The sequence below is a fragment of the Cinclus cinclus genome, chromosome 2 (genome assembly GCF_963662255.1).
Source record: "Cinclus cinclus chromosome 2, bCinCin1.1, whole genome shotgun sequence".
NCBI lineage: Eukaryota > Metazoa > Chordata > Aves > Passeriformes > Cinclidae > Cinclus > Cinclus cinclus.
In genome coordinates this window covers 46,095,077-46,111,483 of record NC_085047.1, presented here as the reverse complement: position 1 = coordinate 46,111,483, position 16,407 = coordinate 46,095,077, and the positions used below count along the sequence as shown (strand labels likewise).

Here is a 16,407-nt window from a genome sequence, read left to right as displayed (position 1 = left end):
ATTGAATCTGGATCAATTTGATGTATTATTTATCTGTTTAGTGTAAATGCATGTTACTGTTTCTAATGATACTACAGTTTTATGCTGGTTTCAAAAGGATTGTCAGTATCTGAATTTACATCAATAGCAAAGTATAATTCATTAAAAAAATACACCACCACTATGTTAAGTCAAGACTATTTGAACAATGATGAATTAGTAGGTTGAATTTATGTACCGTAATGTAATACATCAGGGCTTGGTTTTCAGTCAAGACAAGTATTTTTGAGTCATGAAATCAGATTGAATATTATTGAACCACCTTTAGGCAAGTAGTGTAATAAGACCTGTTTTTTTACAGGTAAAATAGAAATATAGTTATTAATTAAAAACACTACATGAAAATGGATTCATTCACAGTTGATCACATAACTGTTTGGGAGCTTGAGACTGCTACATGTTATAAATGAAACTTGGGATATTTAATCTTTAATATGCTAAAATGTGCAACGTTGTTATATTGAACTTATTCATCCCTTTGATACTATAAAAACCAGAAGTACAATTAACTTAATTCCTTGCACTGTTTTTAATCAGTGGAAACTTTTGAAACTTTAACATTTTTATTTTCATGGAGTAAATGGGAATGTTTTAAGTTATAAGAATGATAGGTTGACCATGAAAACTATGTTTACTTTCAGAGAGAACAGGAAATGAGAATGGGTGATATGGGTCCTCGTGGAGCAATAAACATGGGAGGTAGGGATCTGAAGGAAAAAGGCTTCTGTAATGTAAATTTTTCTTCTTTGGGACTGTACATGTTACTCAAGCACTATTAATTAGTAACAACTGATTAAAAAGGAGTAAGCAATATAAGGAAAATTAAAAAAAACCAACATATATCTTGCTTTCAAGCAGCTTTTCCCCCCTACTCTGGTATGTCTTTATTTTATTGCTTTGACTGTATGTGGCAAAAAAATTATGTGCAAGTTAGGAGAAACAAAAGTCAGGGAAAAGTGATGCTCTGGGAGCTATCTGATACAAAAGAGGAATTTTATGTTCAAAAAATATTTGGCATTATTTTGGAGGGACTACCTATTCAAAGAAATTGTGACTGCAAGTGCATGCAGTGAAATGATGTAAAGGTTAAAATTGGCATGTTCTTTTTGATGTACTTAGTGTGATAAATGAGCAATCTGCTTGGTGTTCTAGCAATTGTCTCCAAATCTCTTATTCGCAAATATTCACAGGTGGCTCTTGCAACTTAAAATACACTCACTGCTAAAAACTGTTACTGTGTAACCTAGAAAAGTCTAATAATTAGTGCTTGCTCCATATATGCACCCTGAAACTGTTTGGAATCTTACTTTTCCAGAATATCTGCTTTTAAACAAGAATTAAATTTAAAATATTTCTTCAGAATCACCAAATCTAACTAAACTGTGTGAACTGTTAAACTATTGGAAGCTTCCTAATGGTTATTAAAAATAAATTAAGGTGGTAATTAAATGAAAAGTAATAAAACTATTTTTCCATATATTTCAAAATTGGAAGTATACAAAACATAGTAAACATTTCACTTGACCTTTTGAGTAATGTGAATTTATAGAGGAATGAATCTGCTTCAGCTATTAAAACACATTGTTCAGTATTTCCTTGCATTTATTGAGACACATTTGTAGCTGAAAAGCAGAAAGAGGCTTGTACTTTAAGGGATGATAAAAATTATTTACAAATAACTTCACAATGTCCTTCTTTAGAATTATCTACAAATATTAAACTGAAGCATAGAGGCTTAATTTTTAAATTTTCTACTTGTACTTTTGTATATGATTGCATCATACTTGAAAATTTCATTTAATTAGAAGACTTTGTGAATATTGATAATGTGCCAGTTGTCCAGATCCACAAGATACACTTCTTACATACAGGTTTAAAGTGTATTTACTGCAGTTCTTAACAGTGATGTTGGTCTTGCTTTCTCAGTTTTATGTTGCGACTTGGTTTTAAATTCAGTACTTCTAGAAATAAATGGTATAATTTTACAAAAAGTTATAGTAACACTGAACTGCTATTTTAAAATATCCACAGCAAATAAGTGTGGTGTTTATTTCTGCAGAGGCTGGATTTTAAGTTCACTCATTAAATAGAGATTTTGTTTTTTCTCTAGCATAGTAACTCCATTGGTATGACCAAAATAGTTGACCACAAAACTTTACAGTAGACCTTTAAATAGTAGATATTTAGTTGTTGACAGTAGCATTGTTTCTTCATATATCTGTTGGATTGTAACTTCATTTTAAACTGACCTTTACAGGTGCCATTTGTGACTTTTTATAATGGGGGACAAAGGGAGCTGCAATATCTCCAATAACTGGAATTCCTGAATGATAATTTTCTTAGAAAGCAGAGTACCTTTGTGACAGGTTTGATTTGTTGGGTTGACTTGTGCAAAACTGCTAATTTTTACAGCTTTCTATGACAAACAAGTTCTGAGAGAATATGTTTACCTCATCAGAGCATTTAACTGGATCCATAGTGCTAAGTGCAGATTATAAACTTAGATATGGAAAAAGGGGGTTTTTTGGGGGAGCAGTTTCTTCATTGATGAAGATTGACTTTCTTGTTGGTGCATTTCAAACATTTAGAGTGGGCTTTTTCAGCCCTTCAGTTTGTAGAAAAGGACTTTTTTTAGTGTCTGCACTGTGGCATGAACACTAATGACTGCTTTCCATCTGTTGCTGAACATGGTGCTGTAAATTAACTCCTCACATCAGTGTTCCACCAAAAAGAAAGGACAAGCTCTTGGGGTCTGCTTTGAAAATAGGGGGATTTTGGAGGACCTTTGATTTACAGCTAATATACTGTTGTGGCCTCTCACTGAAAGTGTGCAGGACTGCACTGTCTCCTTACATTATACTGTGTAGTTGTGCTCCTTTCAGATCTGACTCTGCCTGAAACAGGATCAGTATCCTAGAGGTTTGATAGTATAAGTTGCTATCTGCCATCCTGGGTGCATTTGTATGATATGGAACACTAGAACTTAGTGGCAGTTGACAGATAAGTGACAGGATCTGTGGGTGGCCACCTGGCTCAGTTTAATTAGTCTGATAAGCAAACCAATAGCAAGTAATTTAGCATTTAGTTAGTGGTACTACTGCCTGCATTAAGTGCTGCTACCATCATGATCGTCCTGCAGAGTGCCTCTAGGCTCTGAGAATAAAGGTTTCTCCTTACATAGGCAGTTTAGACTTAACTTTCCTTCTATATCTAATTGAATGGGTGACAGTAAAAAACATTTTAGAGCATATGCTACTGTAAATTTCTTGAATTGTAGCCTAGTCTTCTACCTGCTGCATGAACTGATCATAAGAAACATCCTGAGTGTACCTTTGTTTTGACTTAGTGTTACAGGGAGAAACCTGGGAGTTATTCATTACTAAGATCCAAGACTTCTGCTTTTCCAGAATACAGGATTTCTGTCCCTTGTAGTAAACTTGTTTATTAGCACTTCTCATGTGCTACTGTGTAGCGTGCATGGTTTTTGCTAAGGAGTTTGTGGTTGGCCTAATGTGTATGATCAAACCCAGGTCTTCAGTTTTAGCAGCAGTATCTTGAATGCCATGGTTTCACTGGCTGCTGTGACATGGTGCTCTCAAGGCAAGTAATCAAGATGTAATTGTGCATGTCTGCAGATAGTCACAGTACTGTATCTGTGCAAAGTGGCCTCTTTGAATGATGTCTATTTATATGTGAATTACTAAAAAACTTCAGTTATGGCGAGAAGTGAGAAGGTTTATTTTAAAAATATAAACAACAGGCTTATTAGTCTAGCAACGTGTCAGATTTCTTTATATTATGAAAGTGTATGCATGAAGTGTACACTAAATTCCAGAGGTATGCTTTGTTCCATTATCAAATTTTGGATGCATACTTTGGGCTGAAAAGAACACATTATTGTGCAGAATGGAAGGAATGCATCCCCACCAGCCTTGAAGTTGATACGTCATAATAGTAAGGTGTGAGGTAGATAATCAGAAATTTTTCTTACAGCAACATGCAAAAATACTGTGAAGGCATTTTTACCTATGTGTTCAGTGTGTTAGGGAGTACTGGCAGAGTGATGCTTCTTAGTGTAATACTACAGCTAAATTATCTCCTCAGAATATGTTTTCAAGATTTTCTTCTTCTATCTCTTTGATTCAGACTTCTGGAGGAGATTGTTGTGTCATTTCAAGTTCTAAAAAAAAAAAACCTACTTAGTTTTCTGGTACTTGTACCATAAGAAATTACAGCTGAATGTGAGATTTTATTTATTCTATATTACAAATAATTTATTGTGAAGTTGAGTACCATCTCTGTTACTGTTTTTAGACCTTAGGCTAATCTACTGTATACTATACCAGTTAACATAGTACTGGTAGAAGACTTCTTGCAAACGTCCATTTTGTCTGTTAAGATCCCTAAAGAGCCAAGATGCCATATAGCTGCCAATATCTGTAAAATCACTTGAGATATTTGTTAATTTGTGGTGTGCATATTCCATATAGATGCAGTATGAACACTTTGGTTCCTGCAGAGAAACTGTACAGCTATATTTAGCTGTAAAGGTTGGGATTTTCATATACATGAGGCAAATTATGCAATGCAGAATAATAGAGATTATTTAAAATCTGTTTAAAAGCAGATGATTGAGATAAATGTACAGTCTCAAAGAATTTTCTTTTCAAGTATTTGAAGTCTTGTACATTTGGCTTTTTAAATATTGTAAACTATTTGTTTGTTCTTGTAAAATTAAGATAGGACAGCTCTAAGTATAGATTGTTTTGCATAGATGCGTTTAGCCCAGCACCTGCTGGTAACCAAGGCCCTCCTCCAATGATGGGTATGAATATGAACAACAGAGGAACTTTACCTGGCCCTGCAATGGGTCCTGGTCCTTCCATGGGACCAGAAGGAGCTGCAAATATGGGAACACCAATGATGCCAGATAATGGAACAGTGGTAATGTATCACAAATTTAATTCCTTTGAATAGCTGTCATGTCTCATGGCCCATTTTTATTACCAAAGGTATTTTCACGCTGAGGAAAAATATGTTACATGTTTCAGATCTGCTAAAAGTAATTGGTGAAACCTTTTCATGCAAATAATTTACAGCCTGAAAGAAAAATACTTTTTTTGGTATTACTGTGAAAATCCTACTTCCCTTAGGAATGAAAACCTGTAAATTTAGAGTTTTGCTGTTCCTTTAGTAAAACTAAATTCTGAGAATAAGCTTGTTGGGTTTTTTGATGAACCGTTAAATGTTGGAAAGTGCAAAGTGTGAAGATATCTTTGCGTAAACTATTTAATTTTTTAAAACAACTTTAGTGTTCTTTGTATTTCTTTTCTAACACTGTTAAGCGCATGAGATTGGCAGTAATTATGCCACTTAGAAAATCAGAAGCCAACAGCTATTGATAAGTGTTATATCAATACAACAAAAATAATACTGCCCAATTGCCACGGGTAATAGGGAATGTCTTTTATATGTCTGGGTTTTTTAATGGAGAGCAGATAGGCCATTGGGATGCAGTTAAAGCACTAGCCATTCTTGCTTTTTTCTCATAGCCAGTTACTTTTCCTAGCTGTAATGTCTTATGTAGAGAAACAACTATATAATTTGATATCTGACTTTCACATATTTTTTCAGTGCTGGTCTGTTACTAGATATTTGGATTAGTGGTGGTGTGATCTAAAGGAATATATAGTATTAACAGTTATTCTGTTACAGTTTTATTGGAACACAGCAGTATTTTGTAGCTGTGTTTTTTTAGCTATACCTTCTCAACAGTATCTGTCTGTGATTGAGCAATCTGTATAATGAAGTTAGAACAAAATCCTGTGTTTCATAGAAAAAAATGAGATTTCGATTTTGCACAAAATACGTTGTGGGTCTGGTTTTTGCCAGATAAAATGGAGATGATCTTACTTCACATCATAGGAGACAGCTTATTTTATCAGTTGTGTCATTTCTCACAAAGTGGGGTGGATGCTATTCATAAAATTGTGGATTTGGAAATGCTTTTGCTGGAGACCACTCTGTTACTGGTCACCTTGAGAACTTTATCTTGTGATTATATAGACACTGAAAAAGAGGTAGGGAAAAGAACGTGGTATTGTAAATCACAGTATCTAATTTGAACTGTTGTTTTTCTACAAAAAGTCATTCCAGGTATGGAAATGTAGGAAATGTGCTGACACTTCAAAATGCATGTTTAAAAAAATTCTTTTTCCTTCCATTTTCTTATGCATGCTTCTGAAGGATGCAATTAATTAGATTTTAGTTTTTCCTTCATTTCGGTCCTTGAAGGTTTTTAACTTGGGGGGTCACTCCCCTACAAAAGGGAATAGCCTTATTGTATTATTGCTGTTGTTAGAAAGATACTTTAAAGATCTTTCAAGGGCTATCTACTAAAACACTATAACAGTTATTTTCCACTGAGGGAAATGAAGAGTATTCTTTATATAAATCTATAATCTTCATAGGTATAATGTTTTTAATTGGATGTTTGTCTGAAGTCTTGAAGAGAAAGTTGTAGCAGTCTCCCTTTTGTTTCATTGCAGTCTTTTGAAACCTGGGTTGTTTTTGAACTTTTATTAGTTTTCCCCACTTAATAATGCAAGTAGCTAATTACAGCAGTTTTCTTCCTAGCTGATAAGAGGAGTCCTTATTGGAAAGAGGACTTAACTTTTTATCCAAAAGTCAAATATTAAAACCAATCAGGAGTATATGATAAGTTACTTGTTGAAATTCATATACATTGCTAACAAGCTGTCATGCATTAAGATAATTTTAAAACAGTTTTTACCCAGTGCTACAGAGTTAAAAATGCTTTAGCTCCCTAGTAGATCTTTGTGCAGCTCTTGAAGTAACCTTTCTTGTATACAGTGTTACACTTGAAACAATGCACATATCACCCATTATCTAGGTTGCATGTACTTTTAACTACATAGATAAAATTAAGGGGGTTTAGTTATGTATTTAGTTAGTTTTATATATATATGTGTGTGTGTATATATATATATATATGAATTAGCAGACTGCAGAGCTGCTGAACTCTACAACTGTTACTGGAGTTAGGCTTTCAGAAGAATTCTTTCCTGTTTAAGGCATATAAATAAAGTGCTGGTCTTAAATGTCCTTATTGAAGTCTGAATACCTGGGGAGTTGATGTAGATCTCTGTACAGAAGAAATTTCTTCTGAAAGTGTAACTGTCCTTAACTGGTGAATGTGGAGGTATTCCCACATAAGATTGTACTATATTTCCATGCTTTTAATGGTTTATGTTGAGTAATTTCTCCACGTGGAGTTCTGTTTTTAGGCACTTACATAAACACTGAATTGTAAGTGCTCAGATGGATGTTTTTTGCTTAGAAATTAAGCACATAAATCTGTGTAAGGATATATACCTTTGTTAATATTAAGCATAGAGCTAAGGAAAAGCAAATATGGAATAATAACTGGATTTTTATCTCACACTGATATTTCAGAATGAGCCTTAGTTAGATATGGAGTTTTTAATAATCTAGCAATAGTCCAAAATTGCGCATTTTGTCACTAATGTAGTTTTCTTTGGACAGAATTTCAGAATTTTAAAAGTCTTAACTAAAGATCTTTTAAGCTCCAATACAAAAGGCTAACTCCAGGTCGCATGGACTTGAAATATCCATAAATATGTGGGTATAGAAGTACTAAGGCTATTAAAAGAATAAATCTGCAGTGCCTAGAAATGCAAAAGCTGATTTCGTCCCCTCCTAGTTTGACAATGTATCTCTGATTTATTTAAGGGCGAAGCTTTGTAGTTGGTATATAGGGCTCAGATATAAAACTGTTTGCTGTCTCCTCTGTTACATAGAGAATATGTGTTGCTTCTATGTGCTTGTAAGGATAAGTTACATTCAGCACCAGAGTTGGTCTTAAGTATTGTTTTTAGTTTTTAATTTGCTTTACAAAGTTGGAGCATAACGTTAGCACTCTTTAATTTCCAGCTCTTTTTCCATAATAACTAATTGAATTGCTCCTTTCTTCCTTCTATGTGTGATCCTGATTCTGCTGGACTATCTGCTGAACTCCATGACAACATCACTTGTGGTTTTTGTTGTAACTCACATTTGGCATGTTCCAAATGGACTTGTGTTAGCATAATGAGAGATTCCCTCAAGGAGGCCCATCCCAGATGGGTTCACCTCTGGTTAGTAGAACGGGCTCTGAAACTCCTCAGCCGCCAATGAGTGGTGTAGGTGCCGTGAGTGGTGGACCTGGTGGCTTTGGTAGAGGAAATCCAGGGGGCAACTTTGAAGGACCTAACAAGCGTCGCAGATACTAAATCTTAATTCATTCCTTACTGTTTTAGAAATTCCAGTAAAATTATACAGTGATATGCCTTTATAATTTTAGCTGTTATCTGGAAACGGTTCTATTGTTATTGTAGCCTTTAAAACAGTTTCTTTTGTAAAACTTCTTTTGTATTCAGTCATAGGCTTTGTAGTATAGAGCAGAAATGATGCGGATCATTATGTAAGGCAATGTGTTTGTGACTCTAGCAAAATACAATGTGTGACTATGCTGTAAAACGTGCAGTTATCTGATTACAATAAAACAAAAATCACCGGAAAGGATTTTGGGAATGTTATTACTAATACCGAGTAAGAATAATTTTATGCTTAATTATAAGTGGCATAATTTTAATTTTTATGTAGTTTCTACGGTGTGTCAAGAAAGTTCCATTCTTAATAGTGAGTGTTTAGCTAAACTGCATGGTGCAGTACATACTATGAGAAACTTAAAACACTCCTGCTTTTGTTTTGACTTTCAAAGGGCATAAAATTTTATACAAAGTGTTCTCGAAGATACTGTGTCCTTGCATCTCAATCCGCCATTGCAAATTTAGTCACAGTAGTCTTATCAACAGAGGTTATCTGTCAGACAATTTATTAGAAAATTTAACTTGAGGAGGGGGAAAAAAAAAAATCTTTGGAAAGGTGTCTCTATGTATGCTTTATTCATGACAGTGTGAGTGAATTTACCTAAATCATATTCATGGAGGAGAAAATGGGTTGTGACATCTTTGTGTTCTGCTGATGGTAAAAGTATCTTCCATTGCAAGGAAGGAGACATTTCTGCACGCTGGTCAAAAGCTTTCCGCTGCATTTGCACATCATTATTAAGAATACATTTCCCCCAGTGTTTGGTTTGAATAAAAACATGTCTGTTATCAATGAGTAACTCTTTGATTAGGGAGCAAATACATGTTTTCCTGTGAAAATAAGTGTTCACTTACAGTTGAGTAATCTGCATTTAGAAGGATTGCATGCGAGTATTCTTCAGAAAAGTTTTACAGAACAAAGAATTTGGAAAATGCCCATTTACAGCACACTTCAGGGTAGATTTGCTGATTGAGTTTTAAGATAAAACTGAGAGTAAAACTATTAGGAAGCTTATTATGATTCTGTTTTGTCAGTCTTGGAAGATGATGGAAAAGACCTATTGGTTCTATTCCTGCAATGGCAAATAAGTAGGTATATTGGTTGGTTATTATTACTCTTTTTCCTGTGCAAAATAGTTGGAAAATAGTAATGTTCTTTTTTATCAGTTCACTCACATTTTCAGAGGTAGACCTTACTAAATTTTACCTGCATGAATTGTGATACTAAACTGGTTAAAAACTGATTTGAAATAACCTGGTACCCCAGTAACATCCAAATGGTATATACATAACTGAGCATGGGATGCAAGCAGCACAGAGGGCTTTTGTGTGTTACTTGTTAATCTAGCTGTGATTGGCTTGGTGGATTGAATTTTGAGCAAATAGTTAACAAGAAAATTGCATTATTGCTGGCATTTTGGAAATACACTGTTACTTAAATTGACAGTGTTATATGGCTTAATATACTGTTTTCCTTCAGTTCAGGAGTTACCTTAGTGTAACTAAGTGTGTAGGTCCTCACATGTGACATCTCTACCTGCAAAGCATTTTCCTTTAGATTTCCTTTAGATTGTCTTTTTTGCATTACTTGATACATGCCACACTTTGTAATACAATACTGAGTTATCTTTAGAGTCTGAAATACTCTTTCCCCATGGTATATGTGTCACATTATAGCACTCATTCTTAAAATAAACCTCAACCAAACGGCAAATGGTTTTGCTTGACACACTGGTCGTGAACCTCAAGAATTGGTAAAATTACTGTTTTTTCACTGCTATAAACTAGTGTTTGCATATGGCAACTACTTAAGCTCTCTGCTCTAGTGTCCTTCATTCAGTTAAAAATGCAGTTTACATTGGTATCTAGTAAGGTGTCTTAAGTTTACCTTTTTTCTCATCTTTTCTGCCCTTGTACATGACTTTTTTTAGGGGATTGAGAAAGTATTGGTGTGAATTGGTAGTTCTCTACTGTGAAGCTGTACAGGGCATATTTTAAATACAAATTAAACTAGATTCAAAGGGCTGGTTCATTTTCTTCAAAGGAGAAAGTCTGTGTTGTTCAGGCCTTTTAGCTAGCTCTTGTGTATTTGTTTAGCTATATAAACCCTCCTTGTAGTATCTGAGTATGTTTCAGAAGAACAATAAATATACTGAATCTGCAGAAGTGGTTCATACTTCCCATGCCATCTTCATGCTATTTTAAGTGCATGTTTGTTGCACTGTGTTTTTTGGTAGCTGGTGGAGGTATGCATGTATTTGAAAGTTATTTTAGATTTTATTTAACATTAGTGATTGTCATTCCACAGTTATGACCTGCCCTTCCTGTAAACCTCTGACTTGGAGGGATAGCTCTGCTGCATGGTAGCAGTGGATTTGCCAGCTGTCCTTTCTGCAGAAAATCATTTACCTATTTTAAAATGTCCATGAACCAGGTCCTAACAAATAAATAATGAAACTTATTTTTGGCAGATTGTAAAGAGTTAATGAAGAATGCCTTTTGCAGCTGATGACACAATGATAAGTTCAGCTGTTAAAAGTTTTCTTTGGGCTGCCTGGCTCAAGTCTAAAGGCAGTACTTCTCATTTTGCCAAATGTGGTAGTAACTGATCCTAGCTATACAATAAACACCTAATTTTGTGAAAAAAGGAATGGTCCCAAGTTGTTTCTTAAAAATTCGTAGATGTGGCCAGCATGAAGGTTCTGCCCTTCTGCTAAAGTGTTCAATTTTTATTGCTCCTCATCTGGTTGATCAGTTTATAATATTTTCTGTATACACATGCACTCAAGTTTTTAACTACATTTGCACTGTTGACTGGAAAGCACAGTGAAGTCCTGACTCTGCTATATGCTACGCTGAAACAAATAGGCTTAGAATATATGTGAGTGAATCTGCCAACTACGGTGCACTTTTGTAGTGTACTTACTGAGCTTTTACATTATTCCTGAAGTTTCACATTCCTAAACTGCCTGATTTTCCTGTGAGTTACAATGTTGGTGCTTAAAGATAACAAAGCTTTACTATTCCATTTAAGTTAAACGCTATTCTGACCAGTGCTTCTTAGATAAATCATATCTTGGGAAACTTGTGGTCATCCTAATATACTTTACTGTATTTATTTCCTAAGAAAATCACCAATTACTGTGGCTAGAAAGAAAAGTCCTGACATGCAGTTGTTTTATTTCTTGTCCACGGTTTTTTATGTAGCTGTACATAAAGATATAATAAGCTGGAGATTCTTACTAAAACTAAATTTAAAATAGATGGCAAGAAGACAGTGTGAACTAAGTACTGCATTAATGTAATTTTAAGCATAATGCATAATATACATAGTACGCATTCTGATCTAAAGTATGCTGCCACATTTTAAAATGTTATACCAAATTAATTCCCCTCTTTTCCTCTCTTGATTTCAGATGTAGAATAATTTGCAATTACAAATTCTTTGAAAGGTACTAAACACAAACACTGTTGACATTTATGATCTACATATTTCTAAACAGTTGCAATCTACCTTGTGATAACTTGGCTCAAAAATGCTGAAATAACCAATCTAAAGGCAGATTCTCAAGTAAAAACCAAAACCCTGTAGGCCTTTTGAAGGGAGAAAATATGCTTGGAGGTGAGATGTTCAGTGATTAACTAGTGTGCTCTGGTGGCACGAAGTTCGTTTCACTTCAATATGTTGCAGAAAGAAATTTTTTTGCCTACTTCCTAATTTATCTATTTTTTATAACAAGTTAGATCATGATTTTTCCCAAGTCAAATTAAAGTGTAATCAAACTACTAAAATAGCACAGAAGGCAGGGTAGCAACTAGAGTCAGCTTATGTTGGACCACAAATGTGAAAGGGTTCTAGAATCCATTCCTGAGACTTGAAGTGTTGCATATCCATGGGTGGTTTTATGCATGCAGCATCTTGTTAGCTTGTGCTTGCGGCCAAGAGTGGGTGACTTCAGAGAGCACATATCTCCAATGCAATTTGTCTTCTCAGAAGCCCTCAAATTATTGATATAGGCACTGTATTGTTATTAAGATGCTCACCTTGGAGTTTGGTGCTTTCCTTGAGCTGTTAACTCACTCCTAGCATGAGGGAATATCAGTCCAAACTTTCCTGATTCGGGAGTTGTAAGAAGGGAGTGAGTATGGCCTATGGGAAATGTAGAGGTTGGACATTACTACTTTAGATTATTGGTATTCAGTGCTAGTTTGGTGGCAAATGTTAAACTATAGTAACATGAAAGCACTTTCTTTCTTAAAAATTCACTTACTGAAATGTAAGATCTTACTAACAATAAGGGGATTGACTAAAAACTTGGAATACCTAATTTCAGGTCTAATTTTTCCCATGGGATTGTTTTTATATTATCTTTTGTTACCTTTCCAGATACACTGTAAAGTATAACGTTTTAGCAATCTCACCAGTTAAGTGCATTTTGTTATAGTTTTGGGTATTTTCCCATGAAGTAGTTTTAAAACCACACCTGTAGACAGGTGTATTTTCACAGTAATCCATGTTATACTGAAGTTAGTTATAAAATTGTCTAAAATGCTACTTGTAGAATAAACAAACTGGAAATAATTTTTCATTAAAATGGTACTTTTTATGTTTTTAAATGCATGGAAGCAAACCCTCAATGTGTTCATTTTCAGTGGGATAGATTTAATAGGTCTTTTCCATCCTGAACTTCCTTAAGATAGTCTGAAAGTTAATATAATTGAAGTTTGGAGGTATCCTTATTAATGACCTCAGCCTGACTCTTAAAAGCAGTGCAAGAACTTTCTTTTGTTTGGAACAGCAGCCCTTTTATCCTAATCAAAGGAGCTATTTGGAAAACCATTCAGAGATAAGCACAGCATACTTACAGGTAAAACTATTAAAAAAACCCTCTGCTTGTTATAAAAAAATAAAAAAACCCCTCTGATTATTATACACGCAAATCATATTGAAAGAAAAAACACAACTTTGTAAATGTGGGTAAAAACTCAAGTGATTTGTATGTGGTCCCTTGAGTGGAAAATAAAATGCTCATAATTATAGGTATGAAATTCAAAAGGAACTGGACTGTGTTACTGCGTACACATGTGGATAAGATTTTTCCATTTGTTTGGGTAAATTATTTGTCTAGAGCTTCCATTATTCCTGGATTTACTAGTGTGCTTTTATATCTCAATTTCTGTAGAGTAAAGCATAGCTGTATAATTTGATTGAATTTACATGCTAATTGTATGCGGGATGTTAAGTGCTTGATTTAGGAATAAGTGTGGAGGGTCCTGTATGTAAATGGAACAAAAAAAATGGGAGAGAGGGAATAAAGAAACATACAAAAGTGAGAAAAGTGTGGTTTAATTTTATATCTACAGCAGATTTCCAAAAATAACTTTAAGTCTTGTTCTACATGAAAACCACAAACCAACTGATTTTTAATAGAAGAGATGGAAATACCAGTTACATTCATGTGTTGGATTCTTTGAATTGAATTTAGTTTTGTGCAGATGGCCAAGGTATAGCAGAAACACTGAAATGAATTAATGTTCTAAAAAAATTTTTACATTCTTGGGTTGTAGGGTGGGATCACTGCAATTCGGATATATCTCTTCTTTGTTGTTTTTATGAAGTTGTTGTATAGGATTTGATTTTGTGGCTGAATACAGCAACTGTATACAGCATGTACACACCATGTAAGTATGTAACAGCTGATTTTAAGGTTGTTAGCCTTTCATCAAACCTGTGAGAATCCAGTCTTAAACCTGAATGCATCATAGACACAGAAGCACCAAACAGAAGACCATGGTAAAGGAAAATGAAGTAGTACATATCTATTAGTAGTGATGGGATTAAGGCATTTTCTTTTTTTTTTTTCTTTTTTTTTTTTTTTTGCCTTAATTCACTATAATCAATTTTTTGTGTGACAGGGAAACTAATTTTATTGTCAGTTAATACTTGAAAGAAAAAAATCCCCAGCAAAGCAAAACACATCTCCCAAAGAAATCCCCAAAGTTACCTCAGTGTGCAACCCAGCCGCAAGCAAAACATGTTTTCCCGCTTTAAATAACTGCATATACTTAAGCAAGGTGGAAGAGAAAATAAATCTAAAAAAGATGTAAAAAACACAAGGGTTTACTGTAATTCTTTTTGCTTCTGGTAGCTCTTGATGGTTCTGGTCATTTTTGAAGTGTTGCTTTAAAAAAAGAAGTTCCATTACTGTTCATTATTTGTTAAAAAAGGATTTATTCTTCCAAATTTATTTATTGTTACTGACTTCAAAGTATTTTCATATAGTGTAAAATTGCATGAAAAAACACTGCATAAAGCAGCTGTTGCAGTCCTGTAGAATGTGGTATTTGAACTGCCAGCTGAATTGATCCTCCAGGCTGCTTACAAATGTTTTAAGTATTTGTATGCTAATGGGAATTTGAAATATTTACGTGCATATTTAAAACAATCCAGTGCATACCTTGCTGCAGATATGAACAGCCTTTTGCCTTCCTTGCTGTTTGGTCCTGCTTCCTCTATGTCCCCAGGCAGTGAGCAGGAGACCTGGGTAAAGGAGTCCCAGTGAAAATTATTGGTTCTGCTCATTTCAGTGTGGAGAGAAAGAAGAGCAAGGAGGGGCAGTAGAGCAAGACTCTTCCTACCTGCGCATACATAGGGTAATTTGTGCTGCAGACAAAGAACCTAGTTTAATAAACATTCTTATTAAGTGAGTTTGGAAGAAATACATAGCCTAGAACAAATGGCTAAGAAGTGTTTTGAGGGCTTTAGATGCCTGAATAATGTTTTGCATAACAATAACAATTGTTATTTTACAATAACAATTTACATTCTTGGTGATAGCTGGTCTAAGAGCATGAGTGTTTCAAGCAATGAAGAAAAAAATGTACACTAAAATGTTGAGCCAAATTTTATGTGAGCTTGATCTGTCTGTTCACTTTCTACAGTTACCAAGAAGGTTACATGCAAGCCAGTAAAAAAATGGAAAATAGTGTTCTTCGTGATTTCTCCAGGAGAGATAATACACACAGTTGCTTTAAAAAGATGCAAGACTATACACATGTACTTTTTCTTGGAAGAAAATATGTAAACTGCCATTACAAAGATGGGAAATGCTGTCTTTTAAAATGCTAACGTTCTTCATTCTTTGACATGGTAGCGCTGTGTTGTTCCATGTATTATGTTCTGCTTTTAAGGGAAAGAGCATGTGAAAGGTAAGCCACAGCTCCAGTTTTAATCAACTTCAAATAAAAAAACTTTTCCCAGAAGACATACCTGTAATAATGAAACAGTAGTTCATCTCCAGTTTGTTTCAGTGTGGAACATTGTGTTTCTTAACCTTTCCAGCATTGTAGCAGTAGCAGTTCCACATCTAGCATTTTCAGAACCAGAGCTGTGCCAAATCATGCAAATAAAGTTTTTGCCTTAGTGTCTTAAGAGTTCAATTACTGCAATTCAAAAACTGAATGTTCAGAGTTTTGAAAGAAAATGTATGAAAGAATTGTCATCTATTGAATTGCTGGTTTAAAAGTGAAAATTGTCAACTTCGCAGCAGGGATGGCTGTACTTCTAAAACTATTTTTGGATATGTGTCAGTTTATTATTGCCATGTTATACTTTGTGTAGTTTTTGTAGTACCACTTAATGCATGTTTGGCATCATTCTTGCATCACACTTGTGTAGTTTCATTTTCTGTTCACATTGATGAATGCAACTGTCTGTAGATGGGGGAGGGGGGGAGGGTGGTACCAGAGCATTTGTTTAGTATTATGTCACTTGTTTAGGAGGGTTTTAAAATGATAAACTTGTTTTCTGTGTTCTGTTTACTCTGCATGTTCTTAGCAAAATACAGTTTTTCTATTTTATATGGGGAAAAAGTATCAAGTTATGAAAAAGTGTTTATTAGGAAAGTAAATGGAAGTCCTGGATGCTTCTTAGTGTTTCTAAAATGACAGCTGACTC

General features: G+C 34.5%; 1 protein-coding gene across 5 annotated transcripts in view; it reads left to right on the top strand.

Moving 5' to 3' along the window:
- The window catches only part of PSPC1 (paraspeckle component 1), a 58,387-nt gene that overhangs the window by 27,088 nt on the left and 14,892 nt on the right, over nt 1-16,407 (top strand). Inside the window, exons 7-9 of one of the 5 annotated variants that reach the window (XM_062487587.1) lie at nt 681-738; nt 4,814-4,983; nt 8,166-8,642. The exons of the other annotated variants lie outside the window; for them this stretch is intronic. Of the exons in view, the coding sequence (XP_062343571.1) occupies nt 681-738; nt 4,814-4,983; nt 8,166-8,351 (414 nt within the window). The 3' untranslated portion in view covers nt 8,352-8,642. Of the gene's footprint in view, nt 1-680; nt 739-4,813; nt 4,984-8,165; nt 8,643-16,407 lie in introns of those variants that run through there. 5 annotated transcript variants of the gene reach the window in all.